This window comes from Pteropus alecto, unplaced genomic scaffold (assembly GCF_000325575.1).
Source record: "Pteropus alecto unplaced genomic scaffold, ASM32557v1 scaffold821, whole genome shotgun sequence".
In the NCBI taxonomy this organism is placed as follows: domain Eukaryota; kingdom Metazoa; phylum Chordata; class Mammalia; order Chiroptera; family Pteropodidae; genus Pteropus; species Pteropus alecto.
In genome coordinates this window covers 43,826-67,064 of record NW_006431396.1, presented here as the reverse complement: position 1 = coordinate 67,064, position 23,239 = coordinate 43,826, and the positions used below count along the sequence as shown (strand labels likewise).

Genomic DNA, 23,239 nt, shown 5'->3' with positions numbered 1-23,239 from the left:
GCTGGCCTGTGGTTTAACGTGTGGGTCTCATGGAGCTACCAGCTGCATCTTAATTGCTTACCTCCAAAATCTCCATTATCTCGACAGCATCCTTACGCTTGAACGTCCCCATAGTCTCTTGCAAATAATGTCTGTTCTCTTAGGGTGAGTTCTCTGTTCCTGAGGCCTGCCAGTCCCCCTGGGAACAATCTTTCAGCCACTGCTCTAGAGCTATGGATAGGGACAGTGGACTGCTTCTCTTGGAGTGACACCCTTGCTCTGCCTGTGGAGTGCTAGGTAGCCGTGGTCTCCTCGGCTTGCCTCTGTTAGCGTGGAACCTCTGCTGTATGAGTAAGTCGGAGAAGGGGAACTCAGGGCTCAGTATTCTTGGCCTGCCACCTGAGGTAGAGCTTCTGCCCTGTGTGTTGGAGGCACGTGGGGGAAGGGAGCCCCAGCCTCATTAGCCACGTCTTTCTGGAATAGAACTAATGCATCATGCAGCTTGGGATGGAGTGGGCTGGGAGGAGAGACGCTAATGACTGGCCCCTCCTGGGGAGAAAGCATAGCCTTTGCCTGGGACCTGGGGGAGGAGAGAACCCCCAGGCTTTAGTCGCCAGGAATAAAGCCTCCGTATCACTGAGCTGAGGGAGGGAGCGGGTCATGGCTTAAATGACATTGACTCGCACCATTCTTACTGAGAATTAGTTGATTTTATTGTATAAATGTTTCTGCATTTGTTGTATATTGTTAGGACATTCACAGTTTTCAGACACTTTAAATGGTGGTGGTTTGTTAAAATTTATTGGGGGTGGCATTGGTTAATAAAATTATATAGGTTTCAGGTGTACAATTCAATACTACGTCACATGTATATTGCATTGTATATTCACCACCCGGAGTCAGATTTCCTTCTGTCACCATACATTTGACCCCCTTTACCCTTATCTTCCTCCCCCTCTTCCCTCCGCTGACCACTAAACTGTTGTCCGTGTCCCTGAGTCTCCGTTTGTCTGTCTTGTTATTTTGTTGCTTTCAGTTTTTATATCCCACATACGAGTAAAATCATATGGTTCTCAACTTTTTTCGTCTGACTTACTTCACTTAGTATGATAATCCAAGACTCATCCCTGTTTCGCAAATGGCAGTATGTCATCTCTTCTTATGGCTGAGTAATATTCTATTGCATGTATGTACCACAGCTTCTTTATCCAGTCATCTATCGAAGGGCACTTCGGCTGTTTCCATGTCTTGGCCACCTTGAATAACGCCGCTATGAACATCGGGTGCATGTATCTTTACAGATACATGTTTTCAAATTTGGGGGTGGATACCCAGAAGAGGGATCGCTAGATCATATGGTAATTCTAGTCTTAATTTTTTGAGGAACCTCCATTCTGTTTTCTATAGTGGCTGTACCAATTTACATCCCCACCAGAAGTCTATGAGGGTTCCTTTTCTCCACAACCCCCCAGCACTTGTCATCACTTGTCCTGTTGATGACAGGCATTCTTAGAGGTGTGAAGTGGTATCTCAGTGTGGTTTTGAATTGCATTTCCCTAATAGCTAGTGAAGCTGAGCATCTTTTCATATATCTGTTGGTCAGTTTTATGTTTTCTTGGGGAAAGTGTGTGCTCAGGTCCTCTTCCCATTTTTTTAAATTGGATTGTTTGTTTTTTGTTGTCGTTGTCGACTTGTATGATTCTTTTACGTATTGATGTATAATCCAAAATTATATCAGAGGCATCGTTTGCAAATATATTCTTTCATTCAGTTGGTTGCTTTTTTGTTTTGTGGATGGTTTCTCTTGCTGTGCAGAGGCTTTTTAGTGTGAATCCCCATCAAAATCCCAATGGCATTCTTTTTTAAAGAAATAGAACAGAAAATCATCAGGCTTGTATGGAATCACAGAAGACCCCGAATAGCCAAAGCAATCCTGAGGGAAAAAAAAATAAGGCAGGAAATATCACTCTGCCTGACTTCGAATTATACTGCAAAGCGACAATAATCAAAACAGCATGACATTGGCAGAAAAACACACACAGACCAATGGAACAGAACTGAGAGTCCGGAAAGGAGCCCCCATATATAGGAGCAAATAATTTCAACAAAGGGACCAAAATCATACAATGGAGAAGAGAAGCGCTCTTCAATAAATGGTGCTGGGAAAATTGGAAAGCCTTATGCGAAAGAATGAAACTAGACTGCTAGTTTGTTTGTTTTTATAAGTGTTACCAATCATGGTGGTTTTGTTGGAGAGAGGGTCTGTGGAGCGCCTCATATGGCATTTCTTGAAGTGTCCAACTCTCCCTTGTTTTGTGGGTTCCTTTTTTTTTCGCTTTCAGATTATACCCTTAATTTAGGGGCTTGCGAACTATATCCCTTGGATCCAATCTGGTCTGTTTTTCTACATAAAGTTTCCTTGAAACACAGTCATGCCCGTTCGTTTACATATTGTCTATGTCTGACAGTTAAGCAATTGTGACTGAGACCGTTTGGCCCATAAAGCCTGAAATATTTAGTATTTGACCCATTACAGAAAAAAATTGCCAACCCCTACTTTAATTAATAAGCTTCAGTAAAACCTTTTATTTCTTACAGATGTAAGTGCTCTTCTAGTAACTATGAGTTATCAAGAATACCAACTATAATTCAAATAAGATTTGACTTAAAACAAAGACAAAAATAGCAGATTTTTAATATAAACATGGTATTTTCTGTTTTTCCAACATTTTTAGATCTGGTAGCTCAACGAGGAGAAAGATTGGAATTATTGATAGATAAAACAGAAAATCTCGTGGATTCGGTAAGTATGGGCTATTTTTCAGGATGTAAAGCAGAGAAACTGTGGTTGATGCCTAACATAATAGGGCGATGTCTTCAATTCAGTACTGTAGTTTTTCCTTCCTTTTCTAACCTCCATTATGTGATTATGTTGTGATTATGAGGATAACGGCGAGGCATAGAGAAAAAACCATGACCCGTTAATAGCCATTAAGGAAGCTTTGGTTCAGAAAACATACTCCATTTACAGAAGCAATTTTTTTTAAAGCTTTGAATTAATTCCTGTATAATTTAGCACCTCGGCCGCACATGCGAGTCTGTTCTCTGTGCGTTTCGTAAAACACGAAAGATGTTCAGGCCACTTGTGACCCAGTGTGAATGCTGAAAGCTGGACAGTTCATTCGCTTTCTTGCTTACTGTGACAGCTTGGGCTTTCCTTATGTCAAGCAAGCGGCAGGGACTGTGAAGGGCCACTGAGCCTTAAAAGGAATGTCAGTGTGTTCCTGTGACCTCCTTATTTAGCAGTGACGTGTGTCTTTGCATTGTCCATGTGGTGAGTGAGCGAAGGTCTGGAGGAAAGACGATAGGTATACGGTGACTGGAAGGAGGGCAGAGATCGGTTACAATTTTGGCCTACGCAGTGACAAGTGTAAATGCAGACTGGAAGTTTACACCTTGAAACAGATCAGTGCGTGATCACATTCCTTCTTACTGGCAGCTAGATTGTAGTGGTTAAGAGCACTAGCTCTAGAGTCGGGCTCCCAGATGTTGAATCCCATCTCCACCACTTACTGGCTGTGTGAACTTAGGCGAGTTGCTTAACCTCTCTGTGCCCCAGTTGTTATCTGTAAAGTGGAGGTGTACCCACTTCATAGTGTTTTGAGGGTTAAATCAGATAATACATGCAAAACACCTAACGCCGTGTCTGCTACATAGTAAGAGCTTTTTAGATGTTTATTGTCAGTTAGTTTTATAGGGACGTTTATTGACAGTAGGTCTTAGAAGGCTAAACAGGTTTTCATCAGAGCTGTGTTAATTGGAGGAAGGCATTATACAGAAGTCAAAACTCCAGGCTCTTTAATGGCTACTTTATAGCCCAATACTCATTGCTAATATATAAAAATGAAATTGATTTTTCTATGTTGACCTGGTTTCTAGCCTGCAACTCTGCAAAATTCATTTATTAGTTCCAGTAGCTTTTTTGTAGATTCTTGCCTTTTATTTCTTTTCCTTGCCTTACTGCACTGGCTGGAATCTTCTACACAATAGCGAATCCAATACAAATAGCGGCAGCGCAAGTTCTTGTGTGTAGCACATCTTATGGGGGAAAATTCAATATTTTCACTAACTACGTTGTTAATCACAGATTTGTTTTATAGTGTCCTTTATCAAGTGGAAGAAATCCCCTTCAGTTCCTCACTTGAGAATTTTATTCATGAATTTTGTCAAATGTTTTTCTCCATCTCTTGAGAAGATTGTATGGTTTTCCTCCTTCTACTTTGCTCTGAAGGAGTGTAACTTATCCAGTTAACATTTTATAATGTTAAGCCAACATTCCTGCAAGGTCACGATATATTATCCTTTTTATATGAGACCTTGTCGGATTTGCTGTTGTTTGGTTCAGGAATTTTGCGTCTGCGTTCGTAAGGGATGTTGGTCTGTAATACATTATCCTTTCTAGGCTGTGGTATTAAGGATACAGTGGCCTCGTCAAACAACTTGGGAAGTGTCGCCTCTCTCTGTGTACCCTCTGGCAGGGGTTAGGTGCTGTTGATGTATCTGTCCCCCAGCTGTTTAGCAGAATTCACCAGTGAAGCTGTCTCATCCTGGAGTTTTGTTTGTAGGGAGGTTTGAAATCTACCATTTTGGTATCTGTTTCCTATTTGTCCCTTCTGTTTTTTTTTTTCCCTCTTCTCCCTCTTTTTCTGCCTTCTGTTCGATTCAGATGCTTTTTAAATTCCATTTTACCTTCTTTGTCGGCTTATTAGCTATAACTCTTTGTTATCTCGTGTCCGCTTTATGGTTTACAGTATAAGTCTTTAACTCACCGTAGTCTGCCTTCAAGTGGTATCATTTTACGTCACAAACAATATAAAAACCGTAAAATAGTCTACCTCCACTTTACCTTTCTGGCCTTGATGATATTTTTCTACTACTTTTATTTACACATATATTTGAAACCTCACGATACATCGTTATTTTTGTTTACATAGCCGATTATATTTTAAAGAGGTCTAAATAACAAGAAAAACATCTTTTCCCATTGACCCATTTCTAGTACCTCTTCATTCTTTCGTTTAGACCCAGATTTCCATCTGGTATCATTTCCTTTCTGCCTGTAGGAGATCTTTACTTTCTCTTGTAGTGCAGATCTGCTAATAATGAATTCTTTTCAGTATGCGTACGTCTGGCAAGCCTTGATTTTACTTCCTTATTTTAAAGACATTTTCTTTCAAGAATCTAAAGATGTTCTATCTCTGTCTTTTTACATAGTTCTACCGTCATCCTTACATACATAATGTGTTTATTTCCCTCTGGGTGTTTTTGAGGTTTATTTTTGATCATTGATTTCAAGAGATGTGATTATAATGTGCTTCGGTGTAGTTTTCTTCATGTTTCTTCAGCTTTGGGTTTATTGAGCTGTGGGTTTGAAGTTTTCGTCAAATCAGGAAAATATACAACCATTATTTCTTCAAGTATTTTTCTGTCCATCTCCTCTCCTTCCAGGACTCCAATCACATGTACATTAGGCCACTCGAAGTTGTCCCCCAGCTCACCGATGGTCTGTTTATTTTTTCAGTCTCTTCTTTCTGTGTTTCCTTTAGAGGGGTTTCTATTGCTGTGTCTCCAAGTTTACTTATCTTTTCTTATGCAGTATTTTTCTCATGTCTTTTTCGTCTTTACAAGTTTGATTTGCATCTTTTTCTATCTTCCATGTGTCTCTCTAACACATGTGTGCCTTCCTCTACCTTCTTGAATATATGGAGCATGTTTACCAGTGAAATATTTATTCCACTTACATATAATGTACACATTGATAGAGTTCGATTTAAGTAACATATGTTGATCTTTGGTTTATATTTGCCCCAGCCCCTTTGTTCCTCATTATCTTTTTTTTTTTTTAATTTTCTTTATTGAGGTATTTTAAAAATTATTTCATTTTATCACCTCTTGGTTTTTAACAGCTTTATTGAATTATTTCTTTATTGATAAATCATTCACCGACCATACAGTTGACCTGTTTAAAGTATACACTTCAATGGTTTTTTGATATATTATAATTTTTTAAATTGTGGTAAAATAGATGTGACATAAAATGAGCCATTTTAACCATTTTAAGTGTACAATTCAGTGACATTAATTACATTCACGACGTTGTGCGACCATCACCACTATTTCTAAAAGTTTGTCATCCTCCCAAACAGGAATCCTGTACCCATAAAGCCGTACCTTGCCATTCCCCTTCCCCGCCAGCCCCTGGTTCTAATCATACTGTGTCTCTATGAATTTGCCTGTTCTAGGTACATTCATATAAGTGGAATCCTACAATATTTCTCTTACTGTATCTGCCCTATTTCACTTAGCATCATACTTTCGAGTTTCATCCATGTTGTAGCATGAACCAGAACTTCGTTTCTTTTCGTGAGCGAATAATACTCCATTGTATGGATACACCACATTTTCTTCATCCATTTGTCCATCGATGGGCCCTTTGGGTTGTTTCCATCTTTGTTCTTTATAGCGGAACTGGTTTTGAAACAGGTGATTTATCAATGTTCAAATACCGACTTGAAGATCCTGGAGGACTCTCCATCTCCATCTCTCGAATCACATAACTACATTTAGGTTTATTAATTTCATTGCTCACTACTTTTTCTTATCCATGTTATCTTCCTCTTTCTTGGATTCTTTAATGTGATTTAGTTTGTGAATAATTGCAAAGAATTCAGGCAGCCGAGAAGTTCACAAACTATGAAGTTTAGAGGGCGCAGTCCCCAAGATTGCCCTCAGTTCTGACACCAGCCGCGAATTTATTTTTTGAGGATTCACTAGAAGGACTCAGAGAACCCCGTGAAAGCTGTTATACTCACAGTTATGGTTTATTACAGGCGAAGGTTACAGATTAAGCTCAGCCAAATATAGAAGCACATAGGGTGGAGTTTGGGGGAGTACCAAACCCGGAGCTTCTGTTGTCCTGTCCTCATGGAGTCAGGACACGTTACTCTCCCAGCATAGACGTGTGACAGCATGCATAAGGTATTGTCAAGCAGGGAAGTTTTCCCAAGCTTTGGTGTCCAGTTTTTATCGAGGTTTCATTATGCAGACACAATCGGACTGCCCACTGGCTTGATTTTTTCTCCAGTCTCCAACTCCCCTAGGTATAACTCAAAGCCCCTAAATCACATAGTTGGTCATTCCGTAGTGACTAGTCCCCACCTTAAATCACATTGTGACTTTTGGGCTAGACCTCGGCCCCCAGGGAAGCCAAGGTTACCTCCTAGGAGCTGAGGGCAAGTTTAAGTTCTTCACTACATGGTACAGTGCATGGGCATCTGGGCCGTTTCCAGTTTTGAGATAAGAGAAATAGCGCAGTCGAGAATATTTTCGTATATGTCTTTTGCTGAATCGTGCACAGATCTCTTTTGGGTATGTATCTAGGAGTGGAATCGCTACGCTTTTAAGGAATTCTGTTGTTTGTTTGCTTGCTTGTTTGTTTTCAACTGTGTCCTCGTAGGAATGGTTCAGTAGATATGGAGAAATTGATGTTTCAAAACGAAATGGATAACTGAAGGAGTGCAGTTTTGGGGTGGGGGTTGGCCCTCATACAAGCAAAGACATACCATCCTACGGAAACTGAGCAGGTTTTACGCTCAGAATCTCAGAATCGGACTGGGCAGAATTGCAGCCAAGTGGCTTAGAAGGAGCCTTCCTCATTGGAGGCATAAGGCAGGTGGGGCTTATTTCATTAACAGAAAGAACCGCTTCTGCGGCTCAACGTCACGGGCACGGCCCTGGCGGACAGGGCATAGGAGGGAAGCCTTGCCTGTGGGTCATACTGCTTCCTGCAGACGTGGCAGAGGCCTGCTCCCAGGAGCTCGCGATGATGAGTGGCCAGCCCATTCCTGTGAACACAGGGGAGGGGTCGAAAACATTGGCACTTAACAGAATTAGTGACAGTAGGCGGTATTGCTGCCAATCAATCATTTGGTCGGTGCCAGGGGTCAGACAATTCGTGCTTCTCTTCTAGTCTGTCACCTTCAAAACAACCAGCAGAAACCTTGCCCGAGCCATGTGCATGAAGAATCTCAAGCTCACCATCATCATCATCGTCGTATCAATCGTAAGTGTCCTTTTTGTGTGTGATTTTATTTTTTAATCTTTAAGAAATCAGCTGCTGGAATTCTAACGATTAGCACTCTGAAATGAGCTGCCTATAACTGTTAATGGTGAAACACGTGACCAGGCAGTCGCTGTCCCATGAAGTCACATTGGAATATTATCTCTACTTCAACCCCATGTAAGGAGTTGTGCAAGGCATTCCAGATATTTCTGGATTTTTAATGTTTTTGCCGCAATGAGATTCTTTTAAAATTGCCTTTTCTAACCGATTTCATATTTTCGAATTATGTTTCTATTTTCTAGTTGATTCCATTTTCTATTTCTTTACTTTCGTGTTGTCTAATTGCTGTATTTTGTGTCCAATGGATTTATGTAACTCTTATTGTAATAGTTTGTCAGTTGATTCTTCTGTATGCTGTAGGTCAAGAGTCAGCAAACACTCTGTAAAGTACCAGGTAATGAATATTTTAGGCTTTTTGGGCCACATACAGTCTGTCACATCTTCTTTTTAAGCAACCCTTTAAAAATATAAAAACCGTTCTTAGCTCACAGGCCATGGGCTATAGTTAACTGACCCCACTATGTAGGTAAATTTATATAATGCCACCTGCGATCATTTTAGTTTCAAATTCATGTACGTATGTACTATGTATAATTTTGCATGATATATATTTTTTTTCTTGAATTTACTAGCAAGATTGAATAATTATGGTGTCAGTGGTAATTATTTAGTCCCTGGTTTTAATTGAAATGTTTCTAATATTTCCTTTATAAGAGAGATATTTGCTATGAATTCTTGTTAGATTTTTCTTGTCAAGTTAAAGAACTTTATTACTAGATTGCTAATCTTTTGATCAGGAATAGGCATTTCTTTTTAGGAAATGATATTCCTCCACCCAATGAATTGATAATGTGACCATTTACATTTAATATTAATGCATTGAGTTACATGAATAAGTGCCTTTATAATTAAGGATTCTTTCATTTCTGGGATAAATACTAAGAAGTTATTATGTAGTATTCTTTCAATGCATGATGAGTTCACTTTCCTAATATTTATTTAGGAGTTCTCTTGTCTCTAAGTATATGTTATTCTGTGTGCTGTTTCTCTTGGAACCCAGGCGTTGGACCTCTTTGAACTATCCCGCATCTCTAGTCGCCTTTTTAGTATGTTTCAACTCCTTTTTGCATTGCATTCTGGGAGAAGCATTCAGCTCACTCTTCCAGCAAACTAAATTTATTTTCAGGTCTGTTCATTCTGTTCTCCACCTCTTCTATTTATTTTATTTATTTTTCATAGCCACGTTTTACGTTTCTAAGAACTCTTACTATTCTCAGTTTAACCTTTATTCATGAAACTTGTACTTGGTAACGAATGTACTCTACCCTTGAATTTCTCTGGATGTATGAGGAGAGCTACCTCACAGGGAATTACATAGTTTACATGCTGGTGAGAGCTGGCTAGGCAAGCCCCAAATCTGTAGGGCAGGCTGGAACTCTGGGGCAGAAGTATAGCTGTAATTCACAGGCAGAATTTCTTCTTCATCAAGGGAACCTCAGCTTTGCTCTTAAGGCCTTTTAACTGACCGAGTCAGGCTTATTAAGAATATGTAGGATAATCTGCCTTAAAGTCAGCTGCGAGTTTTAATCACATCTTCAGAATAAAGCAACCCGCTAGCCTCGCCAAGTGGACACAAAACTGACCGCACAGAGATATAGCTACGTTCCTATGTAATGGGTTTATTGTTTTGATTTTACAATGAACGACATAGGTATATTTTAAATTTCATTTAGAATACAGTGGGCGTGGATAGTTATAACGACCTCGATCGAGAGCTCTTCGGAGTCCTCACTAGTTTTTAAGAGCGTAAAGTGGTCCTGAAGCAAAAATGAGAGCTGCTGCTCTAAGGAGCGCGGATGCCTCACTTTGGGGTAGCACGTGACTGGGCAAAGCAGCCTTTCCTCCCCATCCTCTCGTCATTTGCAGAAGCTCAGAGTTAGCTCCACGCAGATACCTCTGACTGACTCGTGCCCTGTTCAAGGTCATCCGCCTTAGGCATCTGGCCCCACCTCCCAGTGAGGGGCAGCCACAGACCTGTTGCTGCCACACTGGAACTGGTGCCGCGGCCCTTGATGTCTCCCCGGGTGGCACATTGTAGGCTCCTCAGTTTGTTTGTTTTTTTCCCCTTCCTCCTTTGGTCCGGGAATTTGGATTAACTCGTGAAGCCGGATTATTGTCACATTCCGATTATAGCCATTGATCACTTATTACATGCAGAGCACTGCTCGAAATGCAGTATCTGTCTTTGCCAACTGGTGTCACCGAACACAGTGCGCTTCCGCTTTAAAGATCGTGGTATTTCAGCTGCAGCACGTTGTCAGCTCCGTATCGAATTGGAGTATGTGTAATGTGAGCACTTTAACCTGTTTGTCGATAACCAGAGTGTGCCATAAACCACCCCCCAACATTTGTAGAGGAGGAAGGCAACACTTGGATGACTTCGGAGAGGGCTCGGGATTCCTAAATTTTCTTTTCCAAGCATGCAGGTCACGAAACCAGTCACTTAACTCGAAAAGTTGCGATCGAAAGCAAAACAAAATGACTCATTTAATGCAGCCAATGCAATGTTTAGAATAAATCTAGTTTGTAATCTAGTCACATGAACAAGCATATGCTATTAAAAATACCGTAATTTAAAATAATAACGTTATAAAAAGTTGACATCTATAACGGGACTGGCATTTTTGCTGTGTTTCTTTACCATCAGCTTTCCTTCGAGTTGCTAATTATAATTATTGTGTCATTATCCTCTGAAATGGTAGCGACATCTTGCTCATAAGTGATACAGAGTCTCCGCTCGTGCTTTTGAGTTTTTTCGGACATCCCAACAATGAAAAATTAATCCGCGTGTACAACCTAAGCATACGCTTAATAGTAATCGTACTAGTACCAAGTAAAGAGAAACTGTCGCTGGAGAAATTAGCGGAATAGTGGAATTCAAATGGCTGAGAGTTGTCACAGAAAGGATAAGTCTGATTCAACTTCTGTCTTTGAAAGCGCTTGATTCGTGTATCGTGAATAGATCGCTGCTCTGTATAAGATTTAGCAGGCTGTGGTAGATCCAGGACAATAAAATCGCTTTCCTCGCCCCTCCAGGTGTTCATCTACATCATCGTGTCACCTCTGTGTGGTGGATTTACATGGCCCCGCTGTGTGTAAAAATAGAAAAGACAAAGTTATTCACCGGACGACACGAGAGAACAAGGAGTTAAAAGGCCGAATGATCTAAACCTTTCACTACTGACAGATGGCGTCTGCCAGTCTCTTCAGCCCTCTCTTTCTCTTTCTGTTTTTAATCCTGTTCTATGCATCCAGATTTATCTTTGTCCTCTCAGTCAGTTTATTCCAGTGTACTTCAAAATGAACCATTTATTGCAGCAGTAGCCTTAAAAAGGCTTTTGTCCGTTCCTTTGGTTTGTTCACTAGTATTATAGACTCAGAGAAACGTTTTCGTCGGTGATTGCACAAAGCCATCGCCAAGGTGGAAAACACCAGTCTTGTAAACTGCCTGCTAAAACTGTAGCTGAACATTGTACGTGCACAGAAAAGTATTCGAGAGACACGTATTGCTACCATCTCATGTTTATGTCTTTTGGTATTGAGGAGTTTTAGATGCTCGAAAACAATACGAATGGAGAATTACTGTTATTTGGGGAATTGTAATTCAATTGTTGGTGCTGCCTGCTTCTAGCAGCCCAAGCAGATAAAGTATTAGACATTCTGTCTTGGTCAGAGGGAGAATATTTTTAGAAGCACGTGGAATTATGTTCGACTTCCTAGTACTCACTTTCAGGAAGAAAGATTTGACCATTTGCAAACCTCACAGAGCTCAGTAGCTTCTGTTTCCCCGTTGCAGTTGATTTGAGAAGATAATGGTTTAAATATGGCCGAAGGTTATGGTTTTCCACATATTTCTTTGGTCCTCAGTTGATTTTTAGAGCCATTCTATAGTTAATAGAATAGACAGTGGAGGGGGTGGGGAGGCACCACAGAGGACACGCTAACGTTTTAGCTCTGTGAATGGAGGCAGCGTGGGAAGGTTTTTCCTTTCTGGGAAAAGCCCAAACAGAACATGGTCAGCTCCAGGGTTTGGGTCTGGCTGCTGTCGAATAATAATAGTCTGAGCATCCTTTGTGGTTCAGTAAGTTCTTTAATCTGCCTACTTTTGAAGAATTCTTTCGTGAAACGAGAGTAGGCACGACGATGTCTAGAAACAACGCAAGACAGTTCAGCATCCATTTAACTGCACTGTAGGAAAACTGCTGTGGATGCTTCGCTTCGGCGACTGTGACGTCTCTCTGCTGGTGTGTACTTTTGGTGTGTATCTGGAAGGACATTTACTGCTCTGGATCTAACTGCATTTATTGATCAATAAATGCCAGTAAGCAGAAATTCTATTATATTCGACTATTTTCCCAATAAAAGAACAAATCAGTCTGTAAAACCTAGCCACCTGTTTAGCCTAGTCACGTGCCTTGAATATATATGTGTCATATAACCTGGCTGATGCTACCTGTTCTTCCACGTAAACCTTTCGGTTCATTAATTGGACACGGATTTCAGGCCCACTGGAACGCTTTTCCTGGCGACCATGCATTCTACAAATGTTCTCTTTATCAACACTAATGCCTTTTAATTGCATCAGCATTTCCTACTGGAAAACACATTTGTTCCAGGAAAACATTTGCCATTCCTGAATAATAATTTCCAAATGTCTTTAATCCAAAGAAGAGGACTTAAAGTGGATTTCCCTTTCGTATACACGACTGAATAAAAATGATGTGCATGTCTTAGGGATAAATGACTTAACTGTCCCTCGATCTGTTTATGTATAAGAATGCTTTTTAAAGCACATATCTTGTTTTAAATGACGCACAAACTGAAGGCATTAATAAAATTTAAGAGTAATACAATGAGTTGTTTGTTTTACAATTTCTTCCTGGACTCTGATTTCTTCTGATGACATTCTGCCATCGTTTACATAAGCATAGCATTTTACTTATGCTGAAAATACATTAATTAACAAGCGTGACTTACAGTCTTTCGGTCAAAAGCAGCAGCGTTCTCTCAGGTTTCTATAAAAAAACGTCTTCAAAACAAAAAGACACAAAACAACTCAAAAATATATGTAGGTTATATATATTCCCAATAAAAGAACAAATCAGTCTGTAAAACCGCTGGCACCGTCATCCTGAGTTATATATCCATAAGTTTCCTTCACGGTGAGTAGCTATGACTTACATCAGACAATGCTTTCCCCTTGCTTAGTCTGCCGGTACCTCGCTTGGCCGGACAAAGACATGGAGTTGCTTCCCAGGCAGCTAGAAGCGAATGGATGTAATGACGACAATAGTGGCCCTAGGGCCCTCCCCCTGCCATGTTCTCCATTAGAAGCAGGACTCTTTCTGACAGCTCCATCTTCTCAAGAATAAGAAATGGGGCGGACTGGTTGACCTACGAAACCAGAGCCAAAGCAAGTTTATGGAATCGGGTGTAATGCAGGGCTCAAGCTTACACAGTGTGTGGCAAACGGGGAGCGGCAGGCCTGGAAGCGGGGCGCAGGGGGATCAGAGGAACAGTCCCCTAAGCATTTGCACTTGAAACGCTGACAATGGTGGGCAGGTTGGAGCTCGTTGAGAAACCCGAGAAGCCCTGTTTAATTATTTGCCGAAGCGGGTGTGTGAAGGGCCACCCGGGGAAAGGTTTGTGGAAGTCACGGCCTCAGCAGACCCGATGCTAAGGGCTTCACTTGCATCCGCATTGGTCCTCAGAGCCGGTAGTCAGGCGGGTGAGCTGGATGTGGAGTGGAGGACACCGAGAAAGCTGGGGTGTGCCAGGCACCTTGGCATCTTCATGTCTGACCGCCCCGACCTTCGGAAAGTGTTGGCCTCCACTTCCCAGAATTCTGCTTCCCAAGTCTCACGCGACTTCATTTCACTGGCAAAACATAATTCTGCAAACATATAGGGAAAGGAAGTTTTATGAAATTCCCAGCTGCTGGCGAGAGCCGAGGTGCCCGTTTGGGACAGCCACCTTGTTCCCAGATTTAGCCATTAGATCAGTTCAACTGTTTTGTCTTATGGAGAAAGGCCACTGGGGTAAATCAGTTAGAACATTCTTTTGGTTGGGGCACATCGTACAAAATTATTTTGGATTCACGCTGTTCATTAAAAACATTAAATCTGATATATGCTGTGACATTTTACATCTCTTCTCCAAAGAGAAGGAGATGCGAGGACCCCCTGCCGGAGGCAGAAAGGAGCTTTGCATCTTGTCGTTGTGGGAGGACAGCAAGGGGACTGGACGGGTGGCTGCAGCCCTGACCACTAGGCGAACCCCTTCGTTTTGTGGGCCTCGGATCCCGCATCTGTGCAGGGGGCTGTCGGTGCCACGCGGTCCGCTGCTGTCCCCGAGCCAGCATCTCTTCTCAAGAACTCATCTCACCTGCTTCCAGCCCAAACAGCTCCAGAGGGCCGACCCCACATCAAGCCAACCCCACGTCACAACCCGTGGGTGCTCCGATGGCCTCAAGGATGAGACCGTAACCCCGGCCAGGCCAAAGGCATTTTAAGCCATGACTTTTCATAGAACCCAAGGCAAGGAGACACCCTCCCCGGTGCAACGGGTGGTTTGTGGGTGTCGGCCTGGCGTTGCCGGGGACCCTGGACGCAGGCAGAGAGACTGTGCTCGTGAATGAGGCCACCCAACGGCACTTAGCAGGATGGAGGGTTGGAGAGAGACCGGTTCCCACTGCGAGCGTGAGGACCCGCCAACTCCAAACCCACCTTAAACTTGCCTGCTGCAAATGTTAATTGATTTCTATCAATTAAAATTATTTGACTTCGGTCAGCGTGTCCGGTTCCTTACAATCAGAACAGCCCTGGCTGACACATCAGGATCCATAGTTCCCGAGACTCCGTCCAGCAGAGTGTCCTCACTGGGCAGGACGCGGCTGGGGAGATGAAGATGCTGGGTCCATTCTTAGGGGACCTGCCAAAAAGATCTGTCCCTGTCCCTCCCTCTCCCCGAACCAGCAGGGGAAGAGGTCCCTGGATGGCACATTGATCTGCTCATATTTTCCTGATTTTAGGGTCCATTTTATTAGTGCTTATTTTTTACCATAAAATCACCGATATCCTCTAGGTTTGCAGTACGTTTATCTTATTTCACTTTTCATTTCTTCCCTCCCTCTTTCTAGTTTTTTTTTTGTTTTTTTTTTTTGTTTTTTTTTTTACAGAATTGTCACAATTCACAAGCAGATATCGATGCATAATTATTCACTGAAGTGCATATTTTATTCGGGTTCCTGCACGCAAGCTTGGTCTCAGCGCTGGTGCCCCCATCTGTGAAAGCCCTTAGAAGTCATCCAAGCAGAGGGGGCAATGCAGACAGCCGGGGTACCGGGTGATCGAGTTGGTGTGTCCTGATAAGAAATGAGACCAGGACAGAAATGGGCCTGATAAAGAGTCTCGACGCTGTGATCATCATAGAGGCTTTATTCTCTGGGCTGTGGGAACCCGTGGGTAGTTCTGTCGAGCTGGTTGCAGTGTGGGGGGTTAAAGTGGACGAGAGAGGGACAGGAAGCAGGGAGAACAGTGGGAAGACTGGTGACACCACTGGTGGCCTGAGCTGAGGCGGGGGCCATGTGTTTGGAGAGGAGCAACGGGGTATGAAGTCCACAGAGGCTGCAGTTAATACTTCCTGAGGATAAAGCGAGCATAGACGTCAGAGTAAGCACTTCGGGGGACTTTGGTTATTTGGACACTGATAAGAGACCTTATTCTGCTAAAAGGAGATTATTTGCTAAATTCTTGATTTATCCAGCTCATAGAAGGTCAAGAAAGGACTAAGAAGGGAAGAGGGAGGGAGAGTGAGTGCTGACCACATGCTGGGCAGGGGCTGACACACACCTTCGCACTGCGCCCTCTCAGCCCCCTGATGGAGCGGTTACCCCCATCTGACAGGCGAGGGGACTGAGTTTCCATTTCTCTGCCTGAAGTCTCACAGTTAGTTAGTAGGTGGTGGGGCCGGAAGTCAGCTCTGTGCCTGTCTGGGGCTCTGTGCCTGTGGGTATTCCCCACACCCCATAAGGAAACTGCCACCCTAGACTCCATTCTGAGCAGCTAGGAAGCTCTTGGCAGTTGAGACCTCAGAAGAAAGGAACATGGGTGGGAGCAGACCGGTGCTCTGGCCTAAAGAAGAACAGATTTAAAAAGCCCAAGGACAGGCAAGGTGTAGAAGCGGGGAAGTCACTGTTATAGGGATCTGGGGCTGGTTATACTCCTTTGAAAGGCCGGTCACCTCCCTCCCCACCTGCACCATCCCAAGCTGCCTGCCCAAGTCTCACCCCCAAAACCAGCTTGAGTGAGCACATAGCAAGCTGGACCGTTAGGTCATTTGCAGATTTCCCTCAAGTACTGTGACCCAGATTCAACTCAACGCTGCAAGGACTATTTAGATTAATCTATTTGTCCAGGATACTGTGTGACATGTTCTTCTGGCCCATCGTGGCCCACTTAGGCCTTGGCTCTGGACTTTGAACTGTGTTAGAATCAGTCTTCAGATTTAATACCCGTGAAATGGAGATAATTGTCCCTGTCATATCTGGGAAATGGGAGCAATAGGTGAGATAAAGGATGCAAAGGGCCTAAAACGGGATTTATCTCCAAGTGATCTTAGTACCAAGGATCAAGATTCTCATTTCAGTGCCAAGTGGTAAGCATGTTAGGAATAACACCAGGGTTTTGTCATCATGAATATTCATTCTATGCTGCCATTTGGTGGGCATTTTGGGAATAACATCAGAGCATAAGTAATAAAAAATTTATCCTCTGCTGCCATCTAGTGTGCATTTTCGGAATAACACCCGAGTCGAAGATATCAGGGAAATGTATCCTCTGCTGCCACCTAGTGTTAATCTTTGGAATAACACCTGAGTGGAGGTCACCGGGTGAAGCTTTTTCTCTGCTGCCATCTAGTGTGCATCCTGGGAATAACACCAGAGTAGAGGTCACCAGGAAACGTTATTCTCTCTCCAAAGGCTACTGAGCCAATGAAGAATATGTCAGACCCTCGGCCGGGTCCCAGGTGCGGTCCTATATGCCCTGGAAGCTTCCCATGGGAATGTAGAGTCCTCGAGGTGAAACCTAGCACAGGGCTTGGCACTCCCTGAGTCAACTTCCTTCTTACCTGTGTCTTACCTCTGCATGCCTTATGCCAGCCACACCTTTTGGCTCTTTACCTTTCCCAGGGCAGTTTTTGAACTAACTGTGCTTAGAGAGCCTCTGTAAGTCACCACATATGGGAACAGCGGGGTGCAAACTAAAGATTTATTTCTTTGCATGTAAAGAGGCAGCTCGGGAGGACCTGATGAAAAGGGCCCCAGGTCTGAGAGCAGAAATCTTGGGTATGGAAACACCACAGAGAGGCCTGCGGGAGCAACTGCAGCCCCCAGGGAGAGCTGCGGACGCAGGCTGTGGGGGGATCCCGGGCTCTGGCTTGGGGGCTGGGGCTGAAGGGGCTTTGGTGACTCAACTCCAGGGATGATATTTGCAGGAGCTGAACACCAGGCTCTTCGGGCAGCTTTGCTGGAACAGTTGCCCCGCTGCATAGCTGTGGTGGCTGTGCTTGTCCAGAGGGTTGGAGTAGAGTTCATCAGCTTTGCTCGGGCGGAAAGTGTGTTGTCCACTCTCATGTTCAGAGGGCTGGCCTGCTGTGGGAACTTCAGGCTTTGGGGGGCGCCTAAAGGCTTATTTGGAAGACCTGGGAAGACAGTGAAAATTCAGCCAAGACTCCCCAAGAGATTTGAAACCCATAGGCCACACACACAGTCAGCAACCCTAGGCCGGCAGCAGCTCAACACCTGACACCCTACGCTCTCCATCTATTTCTATCTCTGTCTCTGTCAGTTTTCATTATTTTCTGTCTCTTTCCATCACCATCCAGCAGAGTCCATCATTCTCGGTCAACGTCCATCTTCCGCTGATTAGGTTCAAGCTTTGCTCTTTTCATCCCGAAACTTCCCTCTGACAAGGCCGAGCTCCTGCTCCCGGCCAACGCTCCCTCCCTCACTCCTCTCCCTTTCTTCCTTTCACCTCTTCACTCTGTCATTCTTCTTCCAGGTCAATATACAGTGACCCTCCCTTGCGTCACTGGTCACCTTCCTCTCTGTCAACCTCTGAGCACTTCTTCAGCCCTTGCCACTGTGGTCCATCTGCAGCACCCATCAGCCTGCCCAGCTCTTGGGTGTCTGTAACCACCCACACTTTGGCTGGGATCAGTCCTGTCTGTCATCTCTGCTGCTGCTCCGGTGGCTCCCCTGTCACTGTGCTGGAGTAGTTTCCAATCTTAGCCAGTCTCCTCACCCTCCACTCTGCTCTCTGGCCACTACGGTCTTCTGGGGCCTGTCTTCCTCCAGGGGTGGAGGCAGGGACCTGGAGAGGCAGCACCCGGTGTGCCCGGAGAGGATGGGGTTGAGAGCAGGATAATGCATCACCATCATCACAGGCTCCAACTGTCACCTTGGAAGGCCTCAAGCTAAACCAGGCAGTGGTTTGGGACCAGCGGGGCCTGAGTACCTCTGCCCTATAAGTTTATGCATACGAGGAACCATGGACGGTCATTATTTTCTGTTACACTGAAAGTGAGAAAAAATAAACTTTTAAAATAATAAGGACATATGCAGATAACTTCTAGCCTCTCCTACTGGGTAGCTATTAAACCATCTCTCCCAAATACGTGTCATTTTTTCATTATAATCGTGTGAAATATTTAAAGAGGCACCATATGGAAACTTCCTATATTTAGTCAGCTTTTGGCATTGATGGTGTTTTGACTAATGGAAAGCATTTTTGATCATTTTTATCTGACATTACATCCATTTAAATGGAAGATGGTAGTTTATTTTAACATAAGTTCACACACTCGGCTGAGGATATTCCATTTCAAAGCCACGGTCTGGCCATGGGCAGTCAGCAGAGAGAACTCATCTGTAGAGTGTCGTCCATGACTCAGTGTCTAGTGTCTACTCAGTCCTTTTCCTAAAGAGCATTTAACAAGGCACGTGTGTGTCCCACCGTAAAGGAAATTCACCTTCCTGGTTTGTGTGCAGCTTTATAATAACAGTTACACCCGAGGATGTTATTTTAGTCACTTGAACTGCCAACTCATCACCAGTATCTACTTCAATTAAAAAGGGAAAACCCATCGTAAATTATGCATGGACATTTTATACTCAAGGTTCATTCTTCTTAAATAGCAGAGAAAGAAAGAATTAAAAAAGACAAGGCTACCTCTTGAAAATTTGATGTTTCACCTGTCAGGGAATCTTCTAAGATCCTTGTCCAGAGTTATTGTGATGACATTAAGAGGTTAAGATGGGACACCATCTGTGATGTCACCTGTGGGTCTGTCGTCACATAACCTAGTGAGGTTTCAATAGTTGGATTTTATCTACGTTTGAGGTGTTTTTTTGTTTGTTTGTTTCATCGACTTAATTACTGCATTTAGAAAACAACCCGATTCACTCTTATGCTGCAAAATGTACTTTAACCTTAATTTAGTTAAATGTATTTATCTAGAGTATTATCAGGCATTTCTCATCTTAAGGCGAAACCAGAAATCTGATCTCTTTTTTTTTTTCTTTTTAAATACCTTACTTTGAATTTCTGCCTGTAGAATGTGTAAACACTACCCCAAAAGGAGGGACTGCATGTTAGTGGACAGAGGGTTGTTTTATGGTTTATTTCATCGAAAAAGGAAGTAAACTCATACTTTATTCCACTATCTTCTCTTTGGAATGGTCCGATTTCAGGTCTGGCGCATATCACCTTTCCCTCCATCGGTATGTTCAGGACTGGCCCTTTGTCTCCTGTTTACAATATGTGCACCTCTCACTAACCAAAGTAGCATCTTTTAGCCATATTTCCATCTTATTATCCTTTTATTCCAACCATTAGATTCCCACTTGGGCAATGACTCTACTCTTATATCTTTCACTTGTCCACCACCTATTCGGTAATGAACTCGGTGTAAACCATCATCCATAGCTGTCACTCAAAGAAAACTTCCTGAGGCTACTTGTCCTCATCTCTCTGTAGTGGTTGTCAGGCTTGATCCCCTCTTCTCCTTGAAATTCTCTCCTTCCTGGATGCCACCCTAACTAAACTCTCCTGACCCGTCCCCTAACCTAAGCTGTTCCCCTGCCCAACACCAACATATGTAGTAGGCTGTATATGTCTTGATTTGAGTCTCTCTCTCTTTTTTCAAAACCCTCGTTTGGCTGCTTGGTCTACTGTCCATTGTCATGGTTTCAGGTGTTACTTCTATTCAACTAGCTTCTGTACTGTGTCATCTGCTCAGACATCTTATTAAACTTCATGTCCATAACTATACCAGGTTTGTGAATGCTTTCAATTGAATGGACTGGTAAAATTTAATCTCAAGATGTCCCAAACTGAGTTCATCCTCTTCTCTCTAAATATCCACCCCTTCATATTGACTTTCTAATTTGGGGCAGTCTCATCCTCCCAGTCACATAGGCTAGAATTGACCAAGTTCTTGTCCTCTCTGCTTCCATAACTAAGCAATTGCCAGCACTGCAGACTTGGTCATCCCAATCTACTTTCTATCTCATCTTCCATTTCTTGACACAGTCTACTGGTCACGGTGTTGCAGAGAAACAGAACCAGTCAGATGGGAAGCTATAGAGAAAGAGAATTATTTTAAGGAGTTGGCTTATGTGACTATGGAGGTTGGCCAGTTCAAAATCTTCAGGGTGCTCTCTTCCCAGCTGAACTCATGGAGAGTGCAGAAGAGAAGAAGAAGGTTCCTTCTGGGCCAGAAACCCTTAAGAAAAAGCAAAGGAATTTTGCAGAGCTGAAGATCAAGCGTCTGAGAAAGAAGTTTGCCCAAAAGATGCTTAAAAGGCAAGGAGGAAGCTTATCTATGAAAAAGCGAAGCACTATCACAGAGGATGTAGGCAGATGTACAGAGCTGAGATTCGGATGGCTAGGATGGCAAGAAAAGCTGGAAACTTCTATGTACCTGTGGAATCCAAATTGGCGTTTGTCGTCAGGATCAGAGGCACCAGGGTGCTGCAGCTTCTGCGCCTTCGCAGGATCTTTAAGCTCAACAAGGCTTCCATTAACATGCTGAGGATCGTGGAACCATATATCCCTTGGGGGTACCCAAACCCAAAGTCAGTCAATGAATTGATCTACAAGCGTGGTTATGGCAAAATCAATAAAAGGTGAATCGCCCTGACAGACAACACATTGATTGCTTGTTCTCTTGGTAAATATGACATCATCTGCATGGAGGATCTGATTCATGAGATCTACACTGTTGGAAAATGCTTCAAAGAAGCAAACAACTTCGTCTGGCCCTTCAAGTTGTCTTTTCCATGAGGTGGAATGAAGAAAAAGACCACCCATATTGTAGAAGGCAGAGATGCCGGTAACAGAGAAGACCAGCTCAATGGGCTTATTAGAAGGATGAACTAAGGTATCTACCATGGTTATTTTTGTAATCTGTTCAGTTATTAAACATGCCTGGTCAAATAGGAAAAAAAAGACAAAATCTTCAGGGCGAGCTGGCCAACTCGAGATCAAGGAAGACCCAATGGTGTAGTTCAAGACCAAAGGCCTTTCAGCCACTATATATTAGTAATAGCACTGGAGCTATTGTTAAATAGTATGTTTTCTAGTAATGTGTCAGGGAAAATATTTTGCACAGTGGACAGGTAATGCTTTCCCTATTCTCTCAACTTATTCTCAGAATAGAATGAGCTAATGAGTTTTTAAAAAGATGTTGCAAATCAGGGAGCTGCTGGACTCTTCTCCATGCACATGCTAAACTCAAGTTAAATCAGCTTCTGCCCCATATCCTACAGAAGGGGTTTATTGCAAGGATCAAACACACAAAATGGGAAAGGTCTTGAAAAGTCTAAAATGCTAGGCCCACTCAGCTTGTCTTTCTGTCCCTTACTGATACGTGGAACTGAAGTTTCCGACCAGCAAACGCCTATTCACTTATATACGTAAAATATCGATTAACGCCATCTGTCACTTCGGAAAGTCGATATTTCAGAGCCCTGGCTGTGCCCGAGCACCATATCAACGCTGCAGTTAAGAGTGAATTCTTGGGGAGCTTATATAAGGAAAGCGAAACCCCAATTTGGGACGAAGATCAAAGAGTCATAAGCTATTTGGAAAAAAAAGAAGGGTTTCGATTCGGCATTCAGCAGAAGGCCCAATTCCCAGGTCGCGTTCACTCTGCTCACACATTGCGTTCTGCACGCAAGAAGACAGGAGCCGGAAGGGGCTTCAGAATACTCTAGCCACAGCAATGCTCCCACGCAGCCTTCCTACAGCAGGAGACCGGCCCCAGCCCGGATAAGCCCGTGTGGCTTCAGTGCCGTCTCGTCGGTGTTCGTGCTCCGGCAGGGCGGCCCTGTCCCTCTGAGGAAGGGGGCCTCCCTGTTTGAGTCTCCTTTCCAGGTGGCCGACGTCTGGTCTCAACTCCACGTGACGCAAGACGCCCCATCCGCCAGGAGGCCACGAGCCTGCGGGGTCAGAAGACCCAGAGGGCTTTGCGAGAGGGTGTCGTGACAGGGACCTGTGCAGACCAGCAGCGCACCTGAGCCTAGGGAGAGGGATGCAGCGCGGGACCGCCATTCACGTGGACGAGTCCACGTGAGGGTCTTTAAAACGCCCACGCCCTCGCGCATCCAGGGCGGCCACGCCTCCGGAGGGACCGGTAGGCGTGGTCGCGTGGGGCCGGAAGCTCGTGGCCCCGCCCCCGCCCCCAGCCAGTCAGGGCTAGGACCTCATTGAGACGTCACCGCGGCGTCCAGTACGGCTCGCGCTGTTGCCCCCGGTGACCACACTGGCCTCAGAGTCTGCGGGTCCCCCAGCTGCCGCCGTCCGGGCCGAGGGCCCCGGCTTGAGACCTCTTGGCCCCCGCCCCCGCTCCAGCTGTGGAGGGCTGACTACACCTGAGACTCTCCCCCAGGGGAGAGAGAAGGCGGCCTCATGAGTGAGGCGGACGAGGCGACCCCCACGGGGGCGCCTTCTGCCT

General features: G+C 44.0%; 1 protein-coding gene and 1 pseudogene across 2 annotated transcripts in view; both read left to right on the top strand.

Annotated features, from left to right (window-relative positions):
* VAMP7 (vesicle associated membrane protein 7) overlaps positions 1-13,077 on the top strand; it is a 42,312-nt gene extending 29,235 nt beyond the window's left edge. Inside the window, exons 6-8 of one of the 2 annotated variants that reach the window (XM_006905809.3) lie at positions 2,715-2,782; positions 8,009-8,101; positions 11,258-13,077. In XM_006905809.3, the coding sequence (XP_006905871.1) occupies positions 2,715-2,782; positions 8,009-8,101; positions 11,258-11,320 (224 nt within the window). In that variant the 3' untranslated portion in view covers positions 11,321-13,077. The remainder of the gene's footprint in view (positions 1-2,714; positions 2,783-8,008; positions 8,102-11,257) is intronic. The other variant, XM_025039831.1, reaches the window with a different exon arrangement.
* A 7,882-nt stretch (positions 13,078-20,959) lies between these two features.
* On the top strand, positions 20,960-21,663 carry LOC102896070 (annotated as a pseudogene).
* The last annotated feature ends 1,576 nt before the right edge of the window (positions 21,664-23,239 follow it).